The following is a 24095-nucleotide window of genomic DNA, read 5'->3' on the forward strand; positions in this document are numbered from 1 at the left end:
GAGAGAGCTGGTTGAGTAGTGCTTCAAAGTGGTCAGCCCACCTCATCAGGATCTGGTTTAGGTGGTCAACAAACCTCATCAGAATCTGGTTTAAGTGGTCAGCCCACCTCATCAGGATCTGGTTTAGGTGGTCAGCACACCTCTTCAGGATCTGGTTTTCTCCTTCAAGAGAGTCAGACAATCAGCTGTTTTCATGGGGGTGATGTAGCGACTTCTCGGGCCATAGATGTGTGGCTGTTGAGAGTAGCCTTGTGCGTTTTGTGCATATTGTCCAGTAAGGTTGTGATGGTGTCCGAGTTCTCGTCGTACCAGTCCTGATGTTTCCTACCTCTGTAGGCAATGGAGTGGGCTGCTGCCTGATAGAGCACTGAGCTGAGCGATGCCCACTTCTGGTCCATGGTTCAGAAGAGGCTCATTCTCCCTCAGCCTTTCAGCGAGAGACAGACGGGACTCGTCCCTTACTGCAGCTTTCTCAAGCCGGGTACAGTGCAGACGCCTCTTACTGGACTTCTTCAAGCATTGGGGGGTATTATTCTCAGCTGGAGTTTAGCCAGTATCATACAGTGATCTGTCTAGCATTCTGTACCCCTCATATCACATGTCAGCAGGACGTCATTAGAGCCTGAACGTCTCACTGTAACGTAGGACATCAGGTGCCAGGGTTTGGAGCGTGGGGGCATCCATGATGTTTTATATTTGTTCTTCTGCTGGAACAAGGTGTTAGTGACTGTGAGATCATGCTCTGCACATAGAGTTAGTCGTCTCATTGACCTAGCCAACGCCATGCCTACCCAGCACTCCGCTCCATTTCCTGTCCCTCCCTAGCGTTGAAGTCACCCAGCACCCTGCTCCATATCCTGTCCCTCCCTAGCGTTGAAGTCACCCAGCACTCCGTTCCATATCCTGTCCCTCCCTAGCGTTGAAGTCACCCAGCACCCTGCTCCATATCCTGTCCCTCCCTAACGTTGAAGTCACCCAGCACCCTGCTCCATATCCTGTCCCTCTCTAGCGTTGAAGTCACCCAGCACCCTGCTCCATTTCCTGTCCCTCCCTAGCGTTGAAGTCACCCAGCAGAAAGATCTTCTCATTCCTGGGGATGCGGTGAAGGGCCTCATCTTGTGACTGGTAGAAGCAGTCCTTTGCCTCATTTTCAGATGGTAACATTGGTGGGTATGCACTGAGAAGAGTATAATAGCATAATGCATCTTGGGGGATATGGAGAGACATGAGTCTTTCACTTACGCCTTCAGGCGTTTCGGTGAAGCTGGGTAAAAGGCTGTTCTTAACTGCTAGTTCCACACCGTGCTGATGTTGTCCACCCGGAGGGTGACCTTTCCAGAAGAAGGTGGAGCCTTCTCCCTCCTCTTTCAGGGATCCTTCATCCAGGAGCCTGGTCTCTCACTCAGGGCAGCAATGTTGTAGCGCCTTAGTTCTCCAGTGTATCATTATTATTGTCAGTGTCCAAAAGAGTCCTGATGTTCCATGTCGCCAGTTTCAGACAAATTATTTTCTTCATCATTTTGACAGCTGAGTGGAACTCCCGATAGGTGTGGTAGCCTATCCAGGAAGGAGTGAGTGTGTCATTTTTAGGTCACCTTTCTAGGCCTCTCCCCAACTGGGTGTAGCTCCTAAATAGGGCTGCTCAGTCACACAGTGGTCTACTGAGAGTACTTGCCACTCAAGTGCCAACTACTGGCGACCATAATAGTCCTGTACCGCTGGTGTGCAGGGGTCTGATTAAGGGCTTCCGGTCCATTCACTCCTGCCCCCATCACCAGACACCCCAATGCCACCAGACTTTAGTCCGGTTTCCAGTTGATTGCTTCACAGAGGTCAGAAGTGTCGCTGAGGGTGTGCAAATCCCAACAACACTACTTCACTGTAGGACGGTGAATTCCAGTGGCAACACGCACATGTATAAATAATTAAATAATGAAAGACAGGACAAGCAAAAAAAAAACACAAAGAAACAAGGAAACAGAACAACAGAGAGACTAGTGAACCAGCAAAGGGCAACTCCAGCTAAGAGATGTAATCACCCGGAGGACAACGTGACCCATGATGCCTAGCTCCAGCTAAGAGATGTAATCACCCGGAGGACCACGTGACCCATGATGCCTAGCTCCAGCTAAGAGATGTAATCACCCAGAGGACCACATGACCCATGATGCCTAGCTCCAGCTAAGAGATGTAATCACCCAGAGGACCACGTGACCCATGATGCCTAGCTCCAGCTAAGAGATGTAATCACCCAGAGGACCACGTGACCCATGATGCCTAGCTCCAGCTAAGAGATGTAATCACCCAGAGGACCACGTGACCCATGATGCCTAGCTCCAGCTAAGAGATGTAATCACCCAGAGGACCACGTGACCCATGATGCCTAGCTCCAGCTAAGAGATGTAATCACCCGGAGGACCACGTGACCCATGATGCCTAGCTCCAGCTAAGAGATGTAATCACCCGGAGGACCACGTGACCCATGATGCCTAGCTCCAGCTAAGAGATGTAATCACCTGGAGGGCCATGTGACCCATGATGCCTAGCTCCAGCTAAGAGATGTAATCACCCAGAGGACCACGTGACCCATGATGCCTAGCTCCAGCTAAGAGATGTAATCACCCAGAGGACCACCTGACCCATGATGCCTAGCTCCAGCTAAGAGATGTAATCACCCAGAGGACCACGTGACCCATGATGCCTAGCTCCAGCTAAGAGATGTAATCACCCAGAGGACCACCTGACCCATGATGCCTAGCTCCAGCTAAGAGATGTAATCACCCAGAGGACCATGTGACCCATGATGCCCTAGCTCTAGCTAAGAGATGTAATCACCCAGAGGACCACGTGACCCATGATGCCCTAGCTCTAGCTAAGAGATGTAATCACCCGGAGGACCACGTGACCCATGATGCCTAGCTCCAGCTAAGAGATGTAATCACCTGGAGGGCCATGTGACCCATGATGCCTAGCTCCAGCTAAGAGATGTAATCACCCAGAGGACCACGTGACCCATGATGCCTAGCTCCAGCTAAGAGATGTAATCACCCAGAGGACCACCTGACCCATGATGCCTAGCTCCAGCTAAGAGATGTAATCACCCAGAGGACCATGTGACCCATGATGCCCTAGCTCTAGCTAAGAGATGTAATCACCCGGAGGACCACGTGACCCATGATGCCTAGCCCAGCTGAGATGCACCCAGAGGACCACCTGACCCATGATGCCTAGCTCCAGCTAAGAGATGTAATCACCCAGAGGACCACGTGACCCATGATGCCTAGCTCCAGCTAAGAGATGTAATGCCTAGCCCAGCTAAGAGATGTAATCACCCAGACCACCTGACCCATGATGCCTAGCTCCAGCTAAGAGATGTAATCACCCAGAGGACCACGTGACCCATGATGCCCTAGCTCTAGCTAAGAGATGTAATCACCCAGAGGACCACGTGACCCATGATGCCCTAGCTCTAGCTAAGAGATGTAATCACCCAGAGGACCACATGACCCATGATGCCTAGCTCCAGCTAAGAGATGTAATCACCCAGAGGACCACGTGACCCATGATGCCTAGCTCCAGCTAAGAGATGTAATCACCCAGAGGACCATGTGACCCATGATGCCTAGCTCCAGCTAAGAGATGTAATCACCCAGAGGACCACGTGACCCATGATGCCTAGCTCCAGCTAAGAGATGTAATCACCCAGAGGACCATGTGACCCATGATGCCTAGCTCCAGCTAAGAGATGTAATCACCCAGAGGACCATGTGACCCATGATGCCTAGCTCCAGCTAAGAGATGTAATCACCCAGAGGACCATGTGACCCATGATGCCCTAGCTCCAGCTAAGAGATGTAATCACCCAGAGGACCATGTGACCCATGATGCCCTAGCTCTAGCTAAGAGATGTAATCACCCAGAGGACCACGTGACCCATGATGCCTAGTCTTTGTTACATGAACACAAAGCAATTTCCACTGACCTTTCTAGATATGCATTGGAACTAAATGAGCAGAGTTAAACATGCCCCACGACTTCATTGCTAAAGAGATTACACTTCCCATAATTGCTTTTGGCTATCTAGTGCCATTTCTTTTTTTGTAATTAAAGTGATTTAAAATATTAATATCCACCAACACACACACACGCTCACACATACATACACATACACACATGCCTGCTCATACATACACACCGCACATACATTTTTACACATGCACAAACACAAACACACTCAGATATACATGATGTTCACAAATGCAAATCTCAAATCCCTCTCCCTATCCCTCCCTCTCACTCCCTATCCCTCTATCTTTCTCTTCCTATCCCTCCCTCTCTCTTCCTATCCCTCTATCTCTCTCTATCATTCTATTGCTCTCTCCCTCTCCCTATCCATCCATCTCTCACTCTCCCTCTCCCTATCCCTCTACCTCAATTAAATTCAAAGGGCTTTATATAGGAAACATACACTACATGACCAAAAGTATGTGGACACCTCATTCCACAACATCTTATTCCAAAATCATGGGGATTAATATGAAGTTTGTCCTCCCTTTGCTGCTATAACAACCTCCACTCGTCTGGTTTTCCACTAGATGTTGGAACATTGCTGCTGGGACTTGCTTCCATTCAGTCACAAGAGCATTAGTGAAGTCGGGCACTGATGTTGGGCGATTAGGCCTGGCTCGCAGTCGGCGTTCTAATTCATCCCAAAGGTGTTCGATGGGGTTGAGGTCAGGGCTCTGTGCAAGCCAGTCAAGTTCTTCCACACTGATCTCGACAAACCACTTCTTTATGGACCTCACTTTGTACACGGGGCATTGTCATGCTGAAACAGGAAAGGGCCTTCCCCAAACTGCCCCAGTTGGAAGCACAGAATCGTCTAGAATGTCGTTGTATGCTGAAGCGTTAAGATTTCCCTTCACTGAAACTAAGGGGCCTATCCCAAACCATGAAAAACAGCACCTGACCATTATGCCTCACCAACTAAACTTTACAGTCGGCACTATACATTTGGGCAGGTAGCAGTCTCCTGACATTCGCCAAACCCAGATTTGTCCGTCGGACTGCCAGATGGTGAAGTGTGATTCATCACTCCAGAGAAGGTTTTTCCCCTGATCCGGAGTCCAATGGCGGTGAGCTTTACACCACTCCAGCCAACGCTTGGCATTACACATGGTGATCTTAGGCTTGTGTGCGGCTGCTCGGCCATGGAAACCCATTTCATGAAACTCCCGACAAACAGTTACTGTACTGACGTTGCTTACAGAGACCGTTTGGAACTCGGTAGTGAGTATTGCATCCGAGGACAGACAATTTGTATGTGCTTTATGACTCGGCTGTCCCGTTCTGTGAGCTTGTGTGACCTACCACTTTGCGGCTGAGCCATTGTTTCTCCTAGACGTTTCCACTTCACAATAACAGCACTTACAATTGACCAGGGCAACTCTAGCAGGGCAGAAATTAAACAAACTGACTTGTTGGAAAGGTGGCATCCTATGACGGTACCATGTTGAAAGTCACTGAGCTTTTTCGGAAAGGACACTCTAATGCCAATGTTTGTCTATGGAGATGGCATGGCTGTGTACTCGATTTTATACACCTGTCAGCAACAGGTGAGGCTGAAATAGCCATATTTCATTTGAAGGGGTGTTCACATACATTTATATAGTTAGTGTATGTTAAATTGTTTTCTTCATACTATAAATCAATAAAAATAATGCCATGCAATTCTAAGCAGGTCTTGTCTGCTAAATTAACTCGTGGAGCCTACAACCATATGACGTAGCAGGATCAGGGCCCAACAACTCAGAGTATGCTATTCTGTTCTGAAACAGACAACATTTTCTTCATATCAAGTTTCTTTAGACGTGTCTAAAATGAGGAATGGATTTATTGTGATGGTGTGGGCTATATCACATTACATTTTCAAGTGTAGATGTGGAAGCCAGGAGATGCTAAACTTTTTTTATGTTCATTAACGGGCAGTTACCGTGAGACCGGCAGTTATCTCCAGTTATCTCCTTGACAAACACCTGCTGACAGAATGGCATGATCGTCATAGATCTAATTGAGACTGGTCCTTTACACTATAGAGAGGGACAGTAGATAGGACACATTGAGACTGGTCCTTTACACTAGAGAGCGGGACAGGAGATAGGACACATTGAGACTGGTCCTTTACACTAGAGAGAGGGACAGGAGATAGGACACATTGAGGCTGGTCCTTTACACTAGAGAGAGGGAGACAGTGGATAGGACACATTGAGGCTGGTCCTTTACACTAGAGAGAGGGAGACAGTGGATAGGACACATTGAGGCTGGGTCTTTACACTAGAGAGAGAGACAGTAGATAGGACACATTGAGGCTGGTCCTTTACACTAGAGAGAGGGACAGGAGATAGGACACATTGAGGCTGGTCCTTTACACTAGAGAGAGGGAGACAGTGGATAGGACACATTGAGGCTGGGTCTTTACACTAGAGAGAGGGGGACAGTGGATAGGACACATTGAGACCGGTCCTTTACACTAGAGAGAGAGACAGTAGATAGGACACATTGAGACTGGTCCTTTACACTAGAGAGAGGGACAGTAGATAGGACACATTGAGACTGGTCCTTTACACTAGAGAGAGGGACAGTAGATAGGACACATTGAGACTGGTCCTTTACACTAGAGAGAGAGGGACAGTAGATAGGACACATTGAGACTGGTCCTTTACACTAGAGAGAGGGACAGTAGATAGGACACATTGAGACTGGTCCTTTACACTAGAGAGAGGGACAGTAGATAGGACACATTGAGACTGGTCCTTTACACTAGAGAGAGAGGGACAGGAGATAGGACACATTGAGACTGGTCCTTTACACTAGAGAGAGGGACAGTAGATACAGTATGATTTACAAGTATATTCTCTACAGGTTTGAAATCATGGAAATCTAATAGTTTCTATATAGAGAGATCTCATGATGTAGAATAATTATAATTCTGTAATATTCACAGCTCAGTCAATCAACAACGTTTGTTAAATGAGGTCAGTTAGTCGAGTCCAAAGACACAGCAGGACTAGAGTCATTACCGGCTACTAATTAAACCCACTTTATTATTCTCCCTTTATGACTGTGATAATCTGTTATTTTTCTATTATTTCATTCCAGTTTTTTAATGATAGCCTTGGGCCAGCCGGCAGCAGGGACATTGTTTTTCAAACGCTCCTGTCAATAAAGCTATTATTATTTTGAATCTCAGGAGAACACGTTGTCCTTCACCTTCAGGAAGTGGAGAGAAATAGGAAAGTATCATAGAGAGAAGAGAGAGGAAAGAGAAAAGTATTGTAGAGACGGAGGAAAGACAGTGAAAGTCTCCTGACTGCGTGCGTTTGAAGAGTTAATGCGGTTAGTAGGAAAGGTAGAGTACATGACATTGTCTTGTGGCCTTAAACTCTCTTGAAAGTAACCATCCATTTACTTTCATCTCACTAACTTGTTTCTCTTTCTCCTTTTGTACAAGAGCGAAGAAGAGCAATAGACAGAGAGAGAACCCAGAGAGATCTCTCTCTCTCTCTCTCTCTCTCTCTCTCTCTCTCTCTCTCTCTCTCTCTCTCTCTCTCTCTCTCTCTCTCTCTCTCTCTCTCTCTCTCTCTCTCTCTCTCTCTCTCTCTCTCTCTCTCTCTCTCTCTCTCTCTCTCTCTCTCTCTCTCTCTCTCTCTCTCTCTCTCTCTCTCTCTCTCTCTCTCTCTCTCTCTCTCTCTCTCTCTCTCTCTCTCTCTCTCTCTACAGTTGTCTCACAGTAAGGACGTTGAGATCCATATGAAAGTGCAACTGCTGTGCTGATCTGTTGTTGTTTTGGTTATTGTGTTCTATGGTTCTCAGTATTCACCACAGCATTGTATTGATCATATCTTTTCTTCACACAACAATGATCCAGTGCAATAATTAACTGTTCTACAGACACTGAGGATAAGAGGAGAGAGAGAGATTGTTCTTTGTGTTGACCAGCAGTGTAAGCATCAGGCCCAGTAAGAGGTGAGAGACTTGCATCATGGTAATCTGAGCAGGGATCAATGTGTTTCACACACTAACTACACCCCTGGGAAACACATGGCCTGCACTGGCTGCTGTTTACACCATGGGTGTAGTGTGTGTGTGTGTGTGTGTGTGTGTGTGTGTGTGTGTGTGTGTGTGTGTGTGTGTTTTGAGTGCGTGTGTGCGTGTGCGTGCGTGTTTGTGTGCGTGTGTGTGTGCATGTGTGCATGCGCGAGTGTGTGTGCGTGTCTGCATGTGTAATCAGAATAAACAGCCAAAAATAGATTAATAAACAAGAGCAAGGTAAACACTAGCTATGAAGCAACAGGGATGAAATGAGGAAGGAGAGGGAGGGAGAGGGCAAGAGAGAGAGAGAGAGGGACAAGGAAAGGGAGAGAGAGGGAGAGGGAGAGAGAAAGTAGATTACACAGACCCACAAAGAATTCGAAAAAACAAATCAAATTTTGATAAACTCCCATAGTATATATTGGGTGAAATACCACAGTGTGCCATCACAGCAGCAAGATGTGTGACCTGTTGCCACAAGAATAGGGCAACCAGTGAAGAACAAACACCATTATAAATACAACCCACAGTTATGTTTATTTAATTTCCCTTTTGTACTTTAACTATTTGCACATCGTTACAACACTGTATGTAGACATAATGACATTTGAATTGTCCCTATTCCTTTGGCACTTTTGTGAGTGTAATGTTTACTGTTAATTTTTGATTGTTTATTTCACTTTAGTTTATTATCTATTTCACTTGCTTTGACAATGTTAACGTACACTACATATGCAAAAGTATGTGGACACACCTTCAAATGAGTGGATTCGGCTATTTCAGGCACACCCATTGCTGACAGGTGTATAAATTGAGCACACAACCATGCAATCTCTATAGACAAACATTGGCAGTAGAATGTCCTTACTAAAGACCTCAGTGACTTTCAATGTGGCACCGTCACAGGATGCCACCTTTCCAACAAGTCAGTTCGTCAAATTTCAGCCCTGCTAGAGTTGCCCCTGTCAATTGTAAGTGCTGTTATTGTGAAATGGAAACATCTATGAGCAACAACGGCTCAGATGCGATGTGGTAGACCACACAAGCTCACAGAACGGGACTGCCGAGACATGAAGCACGTAATAATCATCTGTCCTCATTTGCAACACTCACTACCCAGTTCCAAACTGCCTCTGGTAGCAGGTAGCCTGGTGGTTAGTGCATTGGGCCAGTAACCAGCAGGTAGCCTGGTGGTTAGAGTGTTGGGCCAGTAACCAGCAGGTAGCCTGGTGGTTAGGGCGTTGGGCCAGTAACCAGCAGGTAGCCTGGTGGTTAGTGCATTGGGCCAGTAACCAGCAGGTAGCCTGGTGGTTAGTGCGTTGGGCCAGTAACCAGCAGGTAGCCTGGTGGTTAGAGCGTTGGGCCAGTAACCAGCAGGTAGCCTGGTGGTTAGAGCGTTGGGCCAGTAACCAGCAGGTAGCCTGGTGGTTAGAGCTTGGGCCAGTAACCAGCAGGTAGCCTGGTGGTTAGAGCGTTGGTGCCAGTAACCAGCAGGTAGCCTGGTGGTTAGAGAGCAACCAGCAGGTAGCCTGGTGGTTAGTGCCAGTAACCAGCAGGTAGCCTGGTGGTTAGTGCGTTGGGCCAGTAACCAGTAGGTAGCCTGGTGGTTAGGGCGTTGGGCCAGTAACCAGCAGGTAGCCTGGTGGTTAGGGCGTTGGGCCAGTAACCAGTAGGTAGCCTGGTGGTTAGGGCGTTGGGCCAGTAACCAGTAGGTAGCCTGGTGGTTAGGGCGTTGGGCCAGTAACCAGCAGGTAGCCTGGTGGTTAGGGCGTTGGGCCAGTAACCAGCAGGTAGCCTGGTGGTTAGTGCGTTGGGCCAGTAACCAGCAGGTAGCCTGGTGGTTAGTGCGTTGGGCCAGTAACCAAAGCCTGGTGGTTAGAGCATTGGTAGCCTGGTGGTTAGTGCGTTGGGCCAGTAACCAGCAGGTAGCCTGGTGGTTAGTGCAGGTAGCCTTGGTTAGCCAGTAACCAGCAGGTAGCCTGGTGGTTAGTGCGTTGGGCCAGTAACCAGCAGGTAGCCTGGTGGTTAGTGCGTTGGGCCAGTAACCAGCAGGTAGCCTGGTGGTTAGTGCGTTGGGCCAGTAACCAGCAGGTAGCCTGGTGGTGGTTAGTGCGTTGGTGGTTAGAGCCAGTAACCAGCAGGTAGCCTGGTGGTTAGTGCGTTGGGCCAGTAACCAGCAGGTAGCCTGGTGGTTAGTGCGTTAGCCTGGCCAGTAACCAGCAGGTAGCCTGGTGGTTAGTGCGTTGGGCCAGTAACCAGCAGGTAGCCTGGTGGTTAGTGCGTTGGGCCAGTAACCAGCAGGTAGCCTGGTGGTTAGTGCGTTGGGCCAGTAACCAGCAGGTAGCCTGGTGGTTAGTGCGTTGGGCCAGTAACCAGTAGGTAGCCTGGTGGTTAGGGCATTGGGCCAGTAACCAGTAGGTAGCCTGGTGGTTAGGGCGTTAGCCTGGCCAGTAACCAGCAGGTAGCCTGGTGGTTAGTGCGTTGGGCCAGTAACCAGCAGGTAGCCTGGTGGTTAGTGCGTTGGGCCAGTAACCAGCAGGTAGCCTGGTGGTTAGTGCGTTGGGCCAGTAACCAGCAGGTAGCCTGGTGGTTAGTGCGTTGGGCCAGTAACCAGCAGGTAGCCTGGTGGTTAGTGCGTTGGGCCAGTAACCAGCAGGTAGCCTGGTGGTTAGTGCGTTGGGCCAGTAACCAGCAGGTAGCCTGGTGGTTAGTGCGTTGGGCCAGTAACCAAAAGGTTGCTGGATTGAATCTCTGAGCTGACAAGGTAGAAATCTGTCGTTCTGCACAAGGCAGTTAATCCACTGTTCCCCGGACGCCGAAGTTTTCCATTATGGCACCTCTCTTTTTTTTCTGTTTTTTTTAAGCATGGCCACCATAGTACAAACGTTAACCTATTCTATTGGTCAACGTGTTCTTCTGTGCAATTAATAAATATTCCAAACATAGTCTGGGACAGTTGTGGGATGCGATAGATCCCACATCTATACAACCACTAGCATCAAAAAGAAGTTTAAAAGCAATGAGGCTGACGCAACAAATCAGAACGTTTAGCTTAAAATGTTGATAAACTATTAGACTATTTGTTCACATTGTAAGCGCAGCAACAGCATACGCTGCAGTAGACTATAAGAGCTAATATTCCAAAATGCAATTCATCAGCGGGAAAACACTGTTCTCGAAAGTGACGGCAAATGCGATCAGACATGTATTACTTTATTATAAAGGTGCATTTTACGGTGAAAGTTATCTTCCCCAAACGTGAAACTCACGCCAGCCCATGTACAGTTAGGCTCTACACCGGTTAGAAAGCAGAATAATGTGTTGCATTTTAAGAAGTTATTTGGCCACTTTAGTTGTGATACAAACCTTATTAAAACATGTAGGCCTATGGGCTAGGCTACATGAGGTGTGTGACTATACTGCAGGTTTGCCTTACTGCACATTAGCTGGATATCGTTCACAGGTGATGGGGCAGCAGGGTAGCCTAGTGGTTAGAGTGTTGGACTAGTAACCGTAAGGTTGCAAGTTCAAATCCCCGAGCTGACAAGGTACAAAACTGTCGTTCTGCCCCTGAACAGGCAGTTAACCCACTGTTCCTAGGCTGTCATTGAAAATAAGAATTTGTTCTTAACTCACTTGCCTAGTAAAATAAAGGTCAAATTAAAAAAACAGGTGATAATATATCATTCACAGGTGAAAGGCTAATATTGTCACCCATCAGACCAGTTTTGATTTAGTCTTGTCTTTACATACACTAAGGAATATATGCGTGAAATGTGTTTTTATTTAGAATGGAACATTATTATGCACCTGTATCGAAACAGGGGCAGCTGGAAAAAATACATGTCATCTATGCACTTAAATAGAGAATGGAGGACGCTTTCCCGTGGTTCATGTTCATGCCAGCCTGGTAGGCTATACTCCTGTTGTAAATATAAGCAACGTGCTTAATATTAGGAAAGCTGATAAATATAGTAGACCTAGCCTATAGAAGGCTGATAGATAAATATAGTAGACCTAGCCTATAGAAGGCTGATAGATAAATATAGTAGACCTAGCCTATAGAAGGCTGATAGATAAATATAGTAGACCTAGCCTATAGAAAGCTGATAGATAAATATAGTAGACCTAGCCTATAGAAGGCTGATAAATAAATATAGTAGACCTAGCCTCCTAGCCTAGAGAAGGCTGATAGATAAATATAGTAGACCTAGCCTATAGAAAGCTAATGGGATCATCCTCTTTTTACTAGAGGCCATCACTCTGTTTGCTCGGCAATTGCATAGCCTACAAAAAATGTTTCAGAACATGATTTTTTTAAAACATTTGCATTGATGTCAGAGTGATTAGAGGGACAATAGATTGCTGAGTACCAAGCAGTTAGCAAGTTTGGTAGGCTACCAATGACCAGCAGCAGCATCAGAGAAGCCTAATTACTGTGACTAAACTGTCATGTGGAATTTACTGCCTTCATGACTCGTGACTGCCGGTGTGGCGGTAATACGGTCACTGTAATGTTTCCTATCCCCCTCTCTCTAGTGTAAAGGACCAGCCTCAATATGTCAAATCTCCTGTCCCTCTCTCTAGTGTAAAGGACCAGCCTCAATATGTCAAATCTCCTGTCCCTCTCTCTAGTGTAAAGGACCAGCCTCAATATGTCAAATCTCCTGTCCCTCTCTTTATTGTAAAGGACCAGCCTCAATGTGTCCAAAGACTCCTCCGTCCCATGGCTCAACTATGTAAAGCTGCTGAGATGGGGTGTGTGTGTGGGTGGGTGTGTGTGTGTGCATTAGTGTGTGTACCTCTTTTTAGTGTCCCTCTGTCAATCATCTGTCCATCAGTATGTCTAACCCTCCCTCCCTCCCTCTCTCTTTTCCTTCATCCTCCAGGTTGCACCATCCCCCTACCTCCTCCCTCCTCCCCCTCTGCCCCTCCCTCTTCATCCCTATGCCCCTCCTCCTCCTCCTCTCCACCATTCAGGGAGTGCCAGGTGCCTCTGCTGGAGAATAACTCCTCCCACTCCCGCTTGGAGCCCCGCTCCCACGATGACTCATACCTGCTCAGACACCAATCCCCCTCCTCCGGTAAGAGAGCTGTCAATCACTTCCATCATTCCATCCCTTCATTAATTTGTTGTTGTCTCCCTCCCTCCCTCTCTGTCCAGACAAAAAGCTACTGAAGATTTTGTTTGATGTGTGAAAGAACGAGGTTGTGTGTGTGAGAGAGAACGACATTGTGTGTGAGAGAGAGAGAGAGAGAGAGAGAGAGAGAACAAGGCTGTGTGTGTATGAGAGAACGAGGTTGTGTGTGTGTGAGAGAACAAGGTTGTGTGTGAGTGAGAGAACGAGGTTGTGTGTGTGAGTGAGAGAACGAGGTTGTGTGTGTGAGTGAGAGAACAAGGTTGTGTGTGTGAGTGAGAGAACGAGGTTGTGTGTGTGAGAGAACGAGGTTGTGTGTGTGAGAGAACGAGGTTGTGTGTGTGAGAGAACGAGGTTGTGTGTGTGAGAGAACGAGGTTGTGTGTGTGAGAGAACGAGGTTGTGTGTGTGAGAGAACGAGGTTGTGTGTGTGAGAGAACGAGGTATATTATTGTATATTGCATTATTGTATCATAGTATCCTTGTATCATAGCATCATCATATCATTGTACCTTAGTATCAGTGTATCATGATATCAGAGTATCATTGTATACTGTATCATAGTATCATTATATCATAATATCATAGTATAATTGTATCATAGAATAATTGTATCACAGTATCATTGTATCATAATATCATAGTATCATTGTATATTGTATCATTAAAACATAATATCATAGTATAATTGTTTCATATTGTCATTGTATCATAGTGTCATTGTATGATAATATATTGTATCATTGTACCACAGTATCATTGTATCATAGTATCCTTGTATCATAGCATCATTGTATCATAGCATCTTTGTATCATAATATCATTGTGTCATTGTGTATTGCATCATAATATCACTGCATCATAATATTATAATATCATTGTATCGTTGTATCATAATATCATAGTATCATTGCATCATAGTATCTTCATCCTAACCTTGGCAAACATAAAGTACACACACACACACACACACACACACACACACACACACACACACACACACACACACACACACACACACAATGTAATCAGCCAGATTTATTTAGCAAACTGAGTCAGGGAAGAGAGAACAGTATTACTGGGTTTAGTGTTGGCATATAATCTGTATTTAATGCAGTTATGGTGTGACTGGGATGCAGTATAAATCATCATTACAACAGACTTGGGGTCCCAGGTTCAACAGCAACCTGATTAGCTGCCTTTTAACGTGATGCAACATCACACAGCTAATGGCTGAGCTGGAACGGAGCTGGGAAACATCAGTCACTATGGAGGAGAAGTTACCTACCTTACACTGGTGGAGAGACATCAATCACTATAGAGGAGGAGTTACCTACCTTACACTGGTGGAGAGACACATCAATCACTATGGAGGAGGAGTTACCTACCTTACACTGGTGGAGAGACATCAATCACTATAGAGGAGGAGTTACCTACCTTACACTGGTGGAGAGACATCAATCACTATGGAGGAGGAGTTACCTACCTTACACTGGTGGAGAGACATCAATCACTATGGAGGAGTTACCTACCTTACACTGGTGGAGAGACATCAATCACTATGGAGGAGGAGTTACCTACCTTACACTGGTGGAGAGACATCAATCACTATGGAGGAGTTACCTACCTTACACTGGTGGAGAGAGACATCAATCACTATGGAGGAGGAGTTACCTACCTTACACTGGTGGAGAGATAGATCAATCACTATGGAGGAGGAGTTACCTACCTTACACTGGTGTTGAGACACATCAATCACTATGGAGGAGAAGTTACCTACCTTACACTGGTGGAGAGACATCAATCACTATAGAGGAGGAGTTACCTACCTTACACTGGTGGAGAGACATCAATCACTATGGAGGAGGAGTTACCTACCTTACACTGGTGGAGAGACATCAATCACTATGGAGGAGGAGTTACCTACCTTACACTGGTGGAGAGACATCAATCACTATGGAGGAGGAGTTACCTACCTTACACTGGTGGAGAGACATCAATCACTATGGAGGAGGAGTTACCTACCTTACACTGGTGGAGAGACATCAATCACTATGAAGGAGTTACCTACCTTACACTGGTGGAGAGAGACATCAATCACTATGGAGGAGGAGTTACCTACCTTACACTGGTGTTGAGACACATCAATCACTATGGAGGAGGAGTTACCTACCTTACACTGGTGGAGAGAGACATCAATCACTATGGAGGAGTTACCTACCTACACTGGTGGAGAGAGACATCAATCACTATGGAGGAGGAGTTACCTACCTTACACTGGTGGAGAGAGACATCAATCACTATGGAGGAGTTACCTACCTTACACTGGTGTTGAGACACATCAATCACTATGGAGGAGGAGTTACCTACCTTACACTGGTGGAGAGAGACATCAATCACTATGGAGGAGTTACCTACCTTACACTGGTGGAGAGAGACATCAATCACTATGGAGGAGGAGTTACCTACCTTACACTGGTGGAGAGAGACATCAATCACTATGGAGGAGTTACCTACCTTACACTGGTGGAGAGACACATCAATCACTATGGAGGAGGAGTTACCTACCTTACACTGGTGGAGAGATAGATCAATCACTATGGAGGAGGAGTTACCTACCTTACACTGGTGTTGAGACACATCAATCACTATGGAGGAGGAGTTACCTACCTTACACTGGTGGAGAGACATCAATCACTATAGAGGAGGAGTTACCTACCTTACACTGGTGGAGAGACATCAATCACTATGGAGGAGAAGTTACCTACCTTACACTGGTGGAGAGACATCAATCACTATGGAGGAGGAGTTACCTACCTTACACTGGTGTTGAGACACATCAATCACTATGGAGGAGGAGTTACCTACCTTACACTGGTGGAGAGACACATCAATCACTATGGAGGAGTTACCTACCTTACACTGGTGGAGAGACACATCAATCACTATGGAGGAGGAGTTACCTACCTTACACTGGTGGAGAGATACATCAATCACTATGGAGGAGTTACCTACCTTACACTGGTGTTGAGACACATCAATCACTATGGAGGAGTTACCTACCTTACACTGGTGGAGAGACACATCAATCACTATGGAGGAGTTACCTACCTTACACTGGTGGAGAGACACATCAATCACTATGGAGGAGGAGTTACCTACCTTACACTGGTGTTGAGACACATCAATCACTATGGAGGAGGAGTTACCTACCTTACACTGGTGTTGAGACACATCAATCACTATGGAGGAGGAGTTACCTACCTTACACTGGTGGAGAGACATCAATCACTATGGAGGAGGAGTTACCTACCTTACACTGGTGGAGAGACACATCAATCACTATGGAGGAGGAGTTACCTACCTTACACTGGTGGAGAGAGACATCAATCACTATGGAGGAGGAGTTACCTACCTTACACTGGTGGAGAGATAGATCAATCACTATGGAGGAGGAGTTACCTACCTTACACTGGTGGAGAGAGACATCAATCACTATGGAGGAGGAGTTACCTACCTTACACTGGTGGAGAGACACATCAATCACTATGGAGGAGTTACCTACCTTACACTGGTGGAGAGACACATCAATCACTATGGAGGAGGAGTTACCTACCTTACACTGGTGTTGAGACACATCAGTCACTATGGAGGAGGAGTTACCTACCTTACACTGGTGGAGAGATAGATCAATCACCATGGAGGAGGAGTTACCTACCTTACACTTGTGGAGAGACACATCAATCACTATGGAGGAGTTAGAGAGAGATACACAAGGCACTGTAACATAACAGAGAGGTAGTGGTAGAGAGAGACACACAAGGCACTGTAACATAACAGAGAGGTTGGGGAAGAGAGAGACACACAAGGCACTGTAACATAACAGAGAGGTTGGGGAAGAGAGAGACACACAAGGCACTGTAACATAACAGAGAGGTTGGGGTAGAGAGAGACACACAAGGCACTGTAACATAACAGAGAGGTTGGGGAAGAGAGAGATACACAAGGCACTGTAACATAACAGAGAGGTTGGGGAAGAGAGAGATACACAACATATGTACACACCAAAGGAGGCTGGTGGGAGGAGCTATAGGAGGACAGGCTCATTGTAATGGCTGGAATGAAATAAATGGAGCAGAGCCAAACACATCAAGCACATCAAACAGAGTTACCTACCTTACACTGGTGGAGAGAGACATCAATCACTATGGAGGAGGAGTTACCTACCTTACACTGGTGGAGAGACACATCAATCACTATGGAGGAGTTACCTACCTTACACTGGTGGAGAGACACATCAATCACTATGGAGGAGGAGTTACCTACCTTACACTGGTGGAGAGACATCAATCACTATGGAGGAGTTACCTACCTTACACTGGTGGAGAGACATCAATCACTATGGAGGAGGAGTTACCTACCTTACACTGGTGGAGAGATAGATCAATCACTATGGAGGAGGAGTTACCTACCTTACACTGGTGTTGAGACACATCAATCACTATGGAGGAGGAGTTACCTACCTTACACTGGTAAGGTACAAGTTACTACAAGGTAGAAGTTACCTACCTTACACTACCTTACACTGACACACAGACACACACAAGGCACTGTAACATACCAGAGAGTTTGGGGTAGAGAGACACACAAGGCACTGTAACATAACAGAGAGCTTGGGGTAGAGAGACACACAAGGCACTGTAACATAACAGAGAGCTTGGGGTAGAGAGAGACACACAAGGCACTGTAACATAACAGAGAGGTTGGGGAAGAGAGATACACAAGGCACTGTAACATAACAGAGAGGTTGGGGTAGAGAGACACACAAGGCACTGTAACATAACAGAGAGCTTGGGGTAGAGAGAGACACACAAGGCACTGTAACATAACAGAGAGGTTGGGGAAGAGAGATACACAAGGCACTGTAACATACCAGAGAGCTTGGGGTAGAGAGACTCACAAGGCACTGTAACATAACAGAGAGCTTGGGGTAGAGAGACACACAAGGCACTGTAACATAACAGAGAGCTTGGGGTAGAGAGAGACACACAAGGCACTGTAACATAACAGAGAGGTTGGGGAAGAGAGATACACAAGGCACTGTAACATACCAGAGAGCTTGGGGTAGAGAGACTCACAAGGCACTGTAACATAACAGAGAGCTTGGGGTAGAGAGAGACACACAAGGCACTGTGACATAACAGAGAGGTTGGGGAAGAGAGAGACACACAAGGCACTGTAACATAACAGAGAGGTTGGGGTAGATAGAGACACACAAGGCACTGTAACATAACAGAGAGGTTGGGGAAGAGAGAGACACACAAGGCACTGTAACATAACAGAGAGCTTGGGGTAGATAGAGATACACAAGGCACTGTAACATAACAGAGAGGTTGGGGTAGATAGAGACACACAAGGCACTGTAACATAACAGAGAGCTTGGGGAAGAGAGAGACACACAAGGCACTGTAACATAACAGAGAGGTTGGGGAAGAGAGAGATACACAACATATGTACACACCAAAGGAGGCTGGTGGGAGGAGCTATAGGAGGACAGGCTCATTGTAATGGCTGGAATGAAATAAATGGAGCAGAGCCAAACACATCAAGCACATCAAACACATGGAAACCTCATGTTTAACTACATTCCATTCCATTCCAGTCGTTACAATGAGCCTGTCCTCCTATAGCTCCTACCACCAGCCTCCTCTGGTACAAACACACACACACCAGCGACCACAGACACAAACAAGAGTAAACACAAATAAGTACACAGACACACACCCTCTCCCACACACAAACAGACAGACAGACACACCCACCCAGCGTGTGACTTCCTGGGGATTATCTCTCTTGTTAGTTTCTGCATGGCTTGGTTCGTCTCATTTCCTGCTCAGCATCCACTCTACATGACACACACACGCACACACTCATGATCACAGACACATAAGCACACACGCATGCATTTACACACTTGTATTTCTGTTCAGCAAGTGGAAATGGAAAACTAAATGTGGTTCAGGGTTTGGAATTGGGTCTGGCTCAGAGCACCTGCTCCGAACATTCAGACACACACTCTCAGAGAGGGAGAAGAGTCTCAGGCCAAATGTAGCGCGTCTGATCGCTCCTAGAAAGAGCTAGCATTAGCGCTGCGGTTCCGAGGCCCATTCATTATGCATAGGGAGCGCTACCTATTTTTATTGAGAGGGTCGCTAGCTACTTGCTAGGAAGGGAAGGTACAACTTGTATCTGCTGGGATGAATGTTTAGAGAGAGAGAGAGAGAGAGAGAGAGAGAGAGAGAGAGAGAGAGAGAGAGAGACTTAGAGAGAGAGATAGCGAGAGAGAGAGACTTAGAGAGAGAGGGAGAGAGAGACTTAGAGAGAGAGGGAGAGAGAGACTTAGAGAGAGAGAGAGAAAACGAGAGAGAGAGAGAGAGAGCAAGAAAGAGAGAGAGAGAGAGAGACAGAGAGCGAGAGAGACTTAGAGAGAGAGAGAGAAAGAGAGAGAGAGAGAGAGCGAGAGAGAGAGAGAGAGAGAAAGAGAGAGAGAGAGAGAGAGCGAGAGAGAGAGACAGAGAGAGAGAGAAAAGAGTTCTACATTTTGACATCTATACATCTCTGATGAGAGAGGACTAAATGGCCGAGGGGACAGTTAAAGGGTGTTAACTAAGGAGTGTGTGTTTACTCTATAATGACCTTGACAGACTGGGACAGACCAGGGCTTGGATAACATAATGACCTTGACAGACTGGGACAATAACTACCGTGGAATATGTGTCAACAGTAACCTTGGAAAAATCCTCTGCATTATCATTAACAGCAGACTCGTACATTTCCTCAATGAAAACAATGTACAGAGCAAATGTCAAATTGGCTTTTTACCAAATTACCGTACAACAGACCATGTATTCACCCTGCACACCCTAATTGACAACCAAACAAACCAAAACAAAGGCAAAGTCTTCTCATGCTTTGTTGATTTCAAAAAAGCCTTCGACTCAATTTGGCATGAGGGTCTGCTATACAAACTGATGGAAAGGGGTGTTGGGGGTAAAACACAAGACATTATAAAATCCACGTAGACAAACAACAAGTGTGCGGTTAAAATTGGCAAAAAACACACACATTTCTTCACACAGGGTCATGGGGTTCGACAGGGATGCAGCTTAAGCCCCACCCTCTTCAACATATATATCAACGAATTGGCGCGGGCACTAGAAAAGTCTGCAGCACCCGGCCTCCCCCTGCTAGAATCCGAAGTCAAATGTCTGCTGTTTGCTGATGATCTGGTGCTTCTGTCACCAACCAAGGAGGGCCTACAGCAGCACCTAGATCTTATGCACAGATTCTGTCAGACCTGGGCCCTGACAGTAAATCTCAGTAAGACCAAAATAATGGTGTTCCAAAAAGGTCCAGTCACCAGGACCAGAAATACAAAATCCATCTAGACACTGTTGCCCTAGAGCACACAAAAATACTATACATACCTTGGCCTAAACATCAGCGCCACAGGTAACTTCCACAAAGCTGTGAACGATCTGAGAGACAAGGCAAGAAGGGCATTCAGAATTGCAGGCCGATACCCACTAATTATCAAAATCCAGAAAAGAGCCGTTAAATTCTATAACCACCTAAAAGGAAGCGATTCCCAAACCTTCCATAACAAAGCCATCACCTACAGAGAGATGAACCTGGAGAAGAGTCCCCTAAGCAAGCTGGTCCTGGGGCTCTGTTCACAAACACAAACACACCCTACAGAGCCCCAGGACAACAGCACAATTAGACCCAACCAAATCATGAGAAAACAAAAAGATAATTACTTGACACATTGGAAAGTATTAACAAAAAAACAGAGCAAACTAGAATGCTATTTGGCCCTACACAGAGAGAACACAGCGGCGGAATACCTGACCACTGTGACTGACCCAAAATTAAGGAAAGCTTTGACTATGTACAGACTCAGTGAGCATAGCCTTGCTATTGAGAAATGCCGCCGTAGGCAGACATGGCTCTCAAGAGAAGACAGGCTATGTGCTCACTGCCCACAAAATGAGGTGGAAACTGAGCTGCACTTCCTAACCTCCTGCCCCATGTATGACCATATTAGAGAGACGTATTTCCCTCAGATTACACAGATCCACAAAGAATTCGAAAACAAATCCAATTTTGAAAAACTCCCATATCTACTGGGTGAAATTCCACAGTCTGCCATCACAGCAGCAAGATTTGTGACCTGTTGCCACGAGAAAAGGGCAACCAGTGAAGAACAAACACCATTGTAAATACAACCCATATTTATGCTTATTTATTTTATCTTGTGTCCTTTAACCATTTGTACATTGTTAAACCACTGTATATATATAATATGACATTTGTAATGTCTTTATTGTTTTGAAACTTCTGTATGTGTAATGTTTACTGTTAATTTTGATTGTTTCTCACTTTCTATATCTACTTTATATATTATCTACCTCACTTGCTTTGGCAATGTTAACACATGTTTCCCATGAAAATAAAGCCCTTGAATTTAATTGAGAGAGAGAGAGACTTAGAGAGAGAGAGAAAGAGAGAGAGAGACTTAGAGAGAGAGAGAAAGAGAGAGAGAGACTTAGAGAGAGAGAGAAAGAGAGAGAGAGACTTAGAGAGAGAGAGAGAGAGAGAGAGAGAGAGAGAGAGAGCGAAAGAGAGAGAGACTTAGAGAGAGAGAGAGAGAGAGAGAAAGAGAGAAAGAGAGAGAGAGAGAGAACCCTCAGAGAGAGAGAGACTTAGAGAGAGAGAGACTTAGAGAGAGAGAGACTTAGAGAGAGAGAGAGAGAAAGAGAGAGAGACTTAGAGAGAGAGAGAGAGAGAGACTTAGAGCGAGAGAGAGAGAGAGAGAAAGAGAGAAAGAGAGAGAGAGAGAGAGAGGGAGAGAGAGAAAGAGAGAGAGAGAGAGCGTGAGACAGAGAGAGATTGAATTGAGAGACAGATGGGAGAGCGAGACAGAGAGAGATTGAATTGAGAGACAGATGGGAGAGCGAGACAGAGAGAGATTGAATTGAGAGACAGATGGGAGAGCGAGACAGAGAGAGATTGAATTGAGAGACAGATGGGAGAGCGAGACAGAGAGAGATTGAATTGAGAGACAGATGGGAGAGCAGAGACAGAGAGAGAGATTGAATTGAGAGACAGATGGGAGAGCGAGACAGAGAGAGATTGAATTGAGAGACAGATGGGAGAGCGAGACAGAGAGAGATTGAATTGAGAGACAGATGGGAGAGCGAGACAGAGAGAGATTGAATTGAGAGACAGATGGGAGAGCGAGACAGAGAGAGATTGAATTGAGAGACAGATGGGAGAGCGAGACAGAGAGAGATTGAATTGAGAGACAGATGGGAGAGCGAGACAGAGAGAGATTGAATTTAGAGACAGATGGGAGAGCGAGACAGAGAGAGATTGAATTGAGAGACAGATGGGAGAGCGAGACAGAGAGAGATTGAATTGAGAGACAGATGGGAGAGCGAGACAGAGAGAGATTGAATTGAGAGACAGATGGGAGAGCGAGACAGAGAGAGATTGAATTGAGAGACAGATGGGAGAGCGAGACAGAGAGAGATTGAATTGAGAGACAGATGGGAGAGCGAGACAGAGAGACATTGAATTGAGAGACAGATGGGAGAGCGAGACAGAGAGAGATTGAATTGAGAGACAGATGGGAGAGCGAGACAGAGAGAGATTGAATTGAGAGACAGATGGGAGAGCGAGACAGAGAGGGATTGAATTGAGAGACAGATGGGAGAGCGAGACAGAGAGAGATTGAATTGAGAGACAGATGGGAGAGCGAGACAGAGAGGATGGAGAGTAAGAACAAGAGAACTCCCTGAGTTGAGCCCTATGCTGATTTCTTTTAAACTGCTGAAGTAGGTTTTTTTTGCGCACACACACACATACCCCACCATGCGACTCATTGTGTTGAACCAGAGAAAATGTCAATAAACAGTTTACCCGTCCAGAGCCTGGAAAACAAACTGCTTCCCATGGTTCTCACTGCCATGGGCCTAACACACACACACACACACACACACAGTGAAGTTAATGTGCCATGGAGAGCCCCTGCCTCATTCTGCTGGTGTCTGCATGTGTACCCTGGCGTACTGCTTTGGTCTAGCTCTCTAGCTGGCTGCTAGGCTAGCATCGCTGTAGAATTAATGCTTTGGTCTAGCTCTCTAGCAGGCTAACAGGCTAGCATCGCTGTAGATTTAATGCTTTGGTCTAGCTCTCTAGCAAGCTAACAGGCTAGCATCGCTGTAGAATTAATGCTTTGGTCTAGCTCTCTAGCAAGCTAACAGGCTAGCATCTCTGTAGTAGAGAATTCGGTGGCTAACATATCACACCAGTGGAATATATTCTGGAGAACGCAAGCAGTGTAAGTGCTGGTCTATTTCTAAAAACACACACCTACGAATATAACATTTTTTTGTAGATTGTGAACTGGGCTTTGAAAAAAGTCACACAAACTAAACCCCAACCCTCTGGAGACTGTCTACTTGTAAACTAGAACTCAGACACCCCAACCCTCTGGAGACTGTCTACTTGTAAACTAAAACTCAGACACCCCAACCCTCAGGAGACTGTCTACTTGTAAACTAGAACTCAGACACCCCAACCCTCTGGAGACTGTCTACTTGTAAACTAGAACTCAGACACCCCAACCCTTTGGAGACTGTCTAATTGTAAACTAGAACTCAGACACCCCAACCCTCAGGAGACTGTCTACTTGTAAACTAGAACTCAGACACCCCAACCCTCTGGAGACTGTCTACTTGTAAACTAGAACTCAGACACCCCAACCCTCAGGAGACTGTCTACTTGTAAACTAGAACTCAGA

At 46.1% G+C, this 24095-nt stretch overlaps 1 protein-coding gene across 1 annotated transcript in view; it reads left to right on the top strand.

Moving 5' to 3' along the window:
• The window catches only part of LOC112236094 (teneurin-2-like), a 311870-nt gene that overhangs the window by 221912 nt on the left and 65863 nt on the right, over nt 1–24095 (top strand). The window contains exon 3 of the mRNA XM_042326319.1: nt 12992–13175. Coding sequence (XP_042182253.1) covers nt 12992–13175 — 184 coding nt within the window. The remainder of the gene's footprint in view (nt 1–12991; nt 13176–24095) is intronic.

The sequence above is a fragment of the Oncorhynchus tshawytscha genome, linkage group LG08 (genome assembly GCF_018296145.1).
Source record: "Oncorhynchus tshawytscha isolate Ot180627B linkage group LG08, Otsh_v2.0, whole genome shotgun sequence".
NCBI classification, from domain to species: domain Eukaryota; kingdom Metazoa; phylum Chordata; class Actinopteri; order Salmoniformes; family Salmonidae; genus Oncorhynchus; species Oncorhynchus tshawytscha.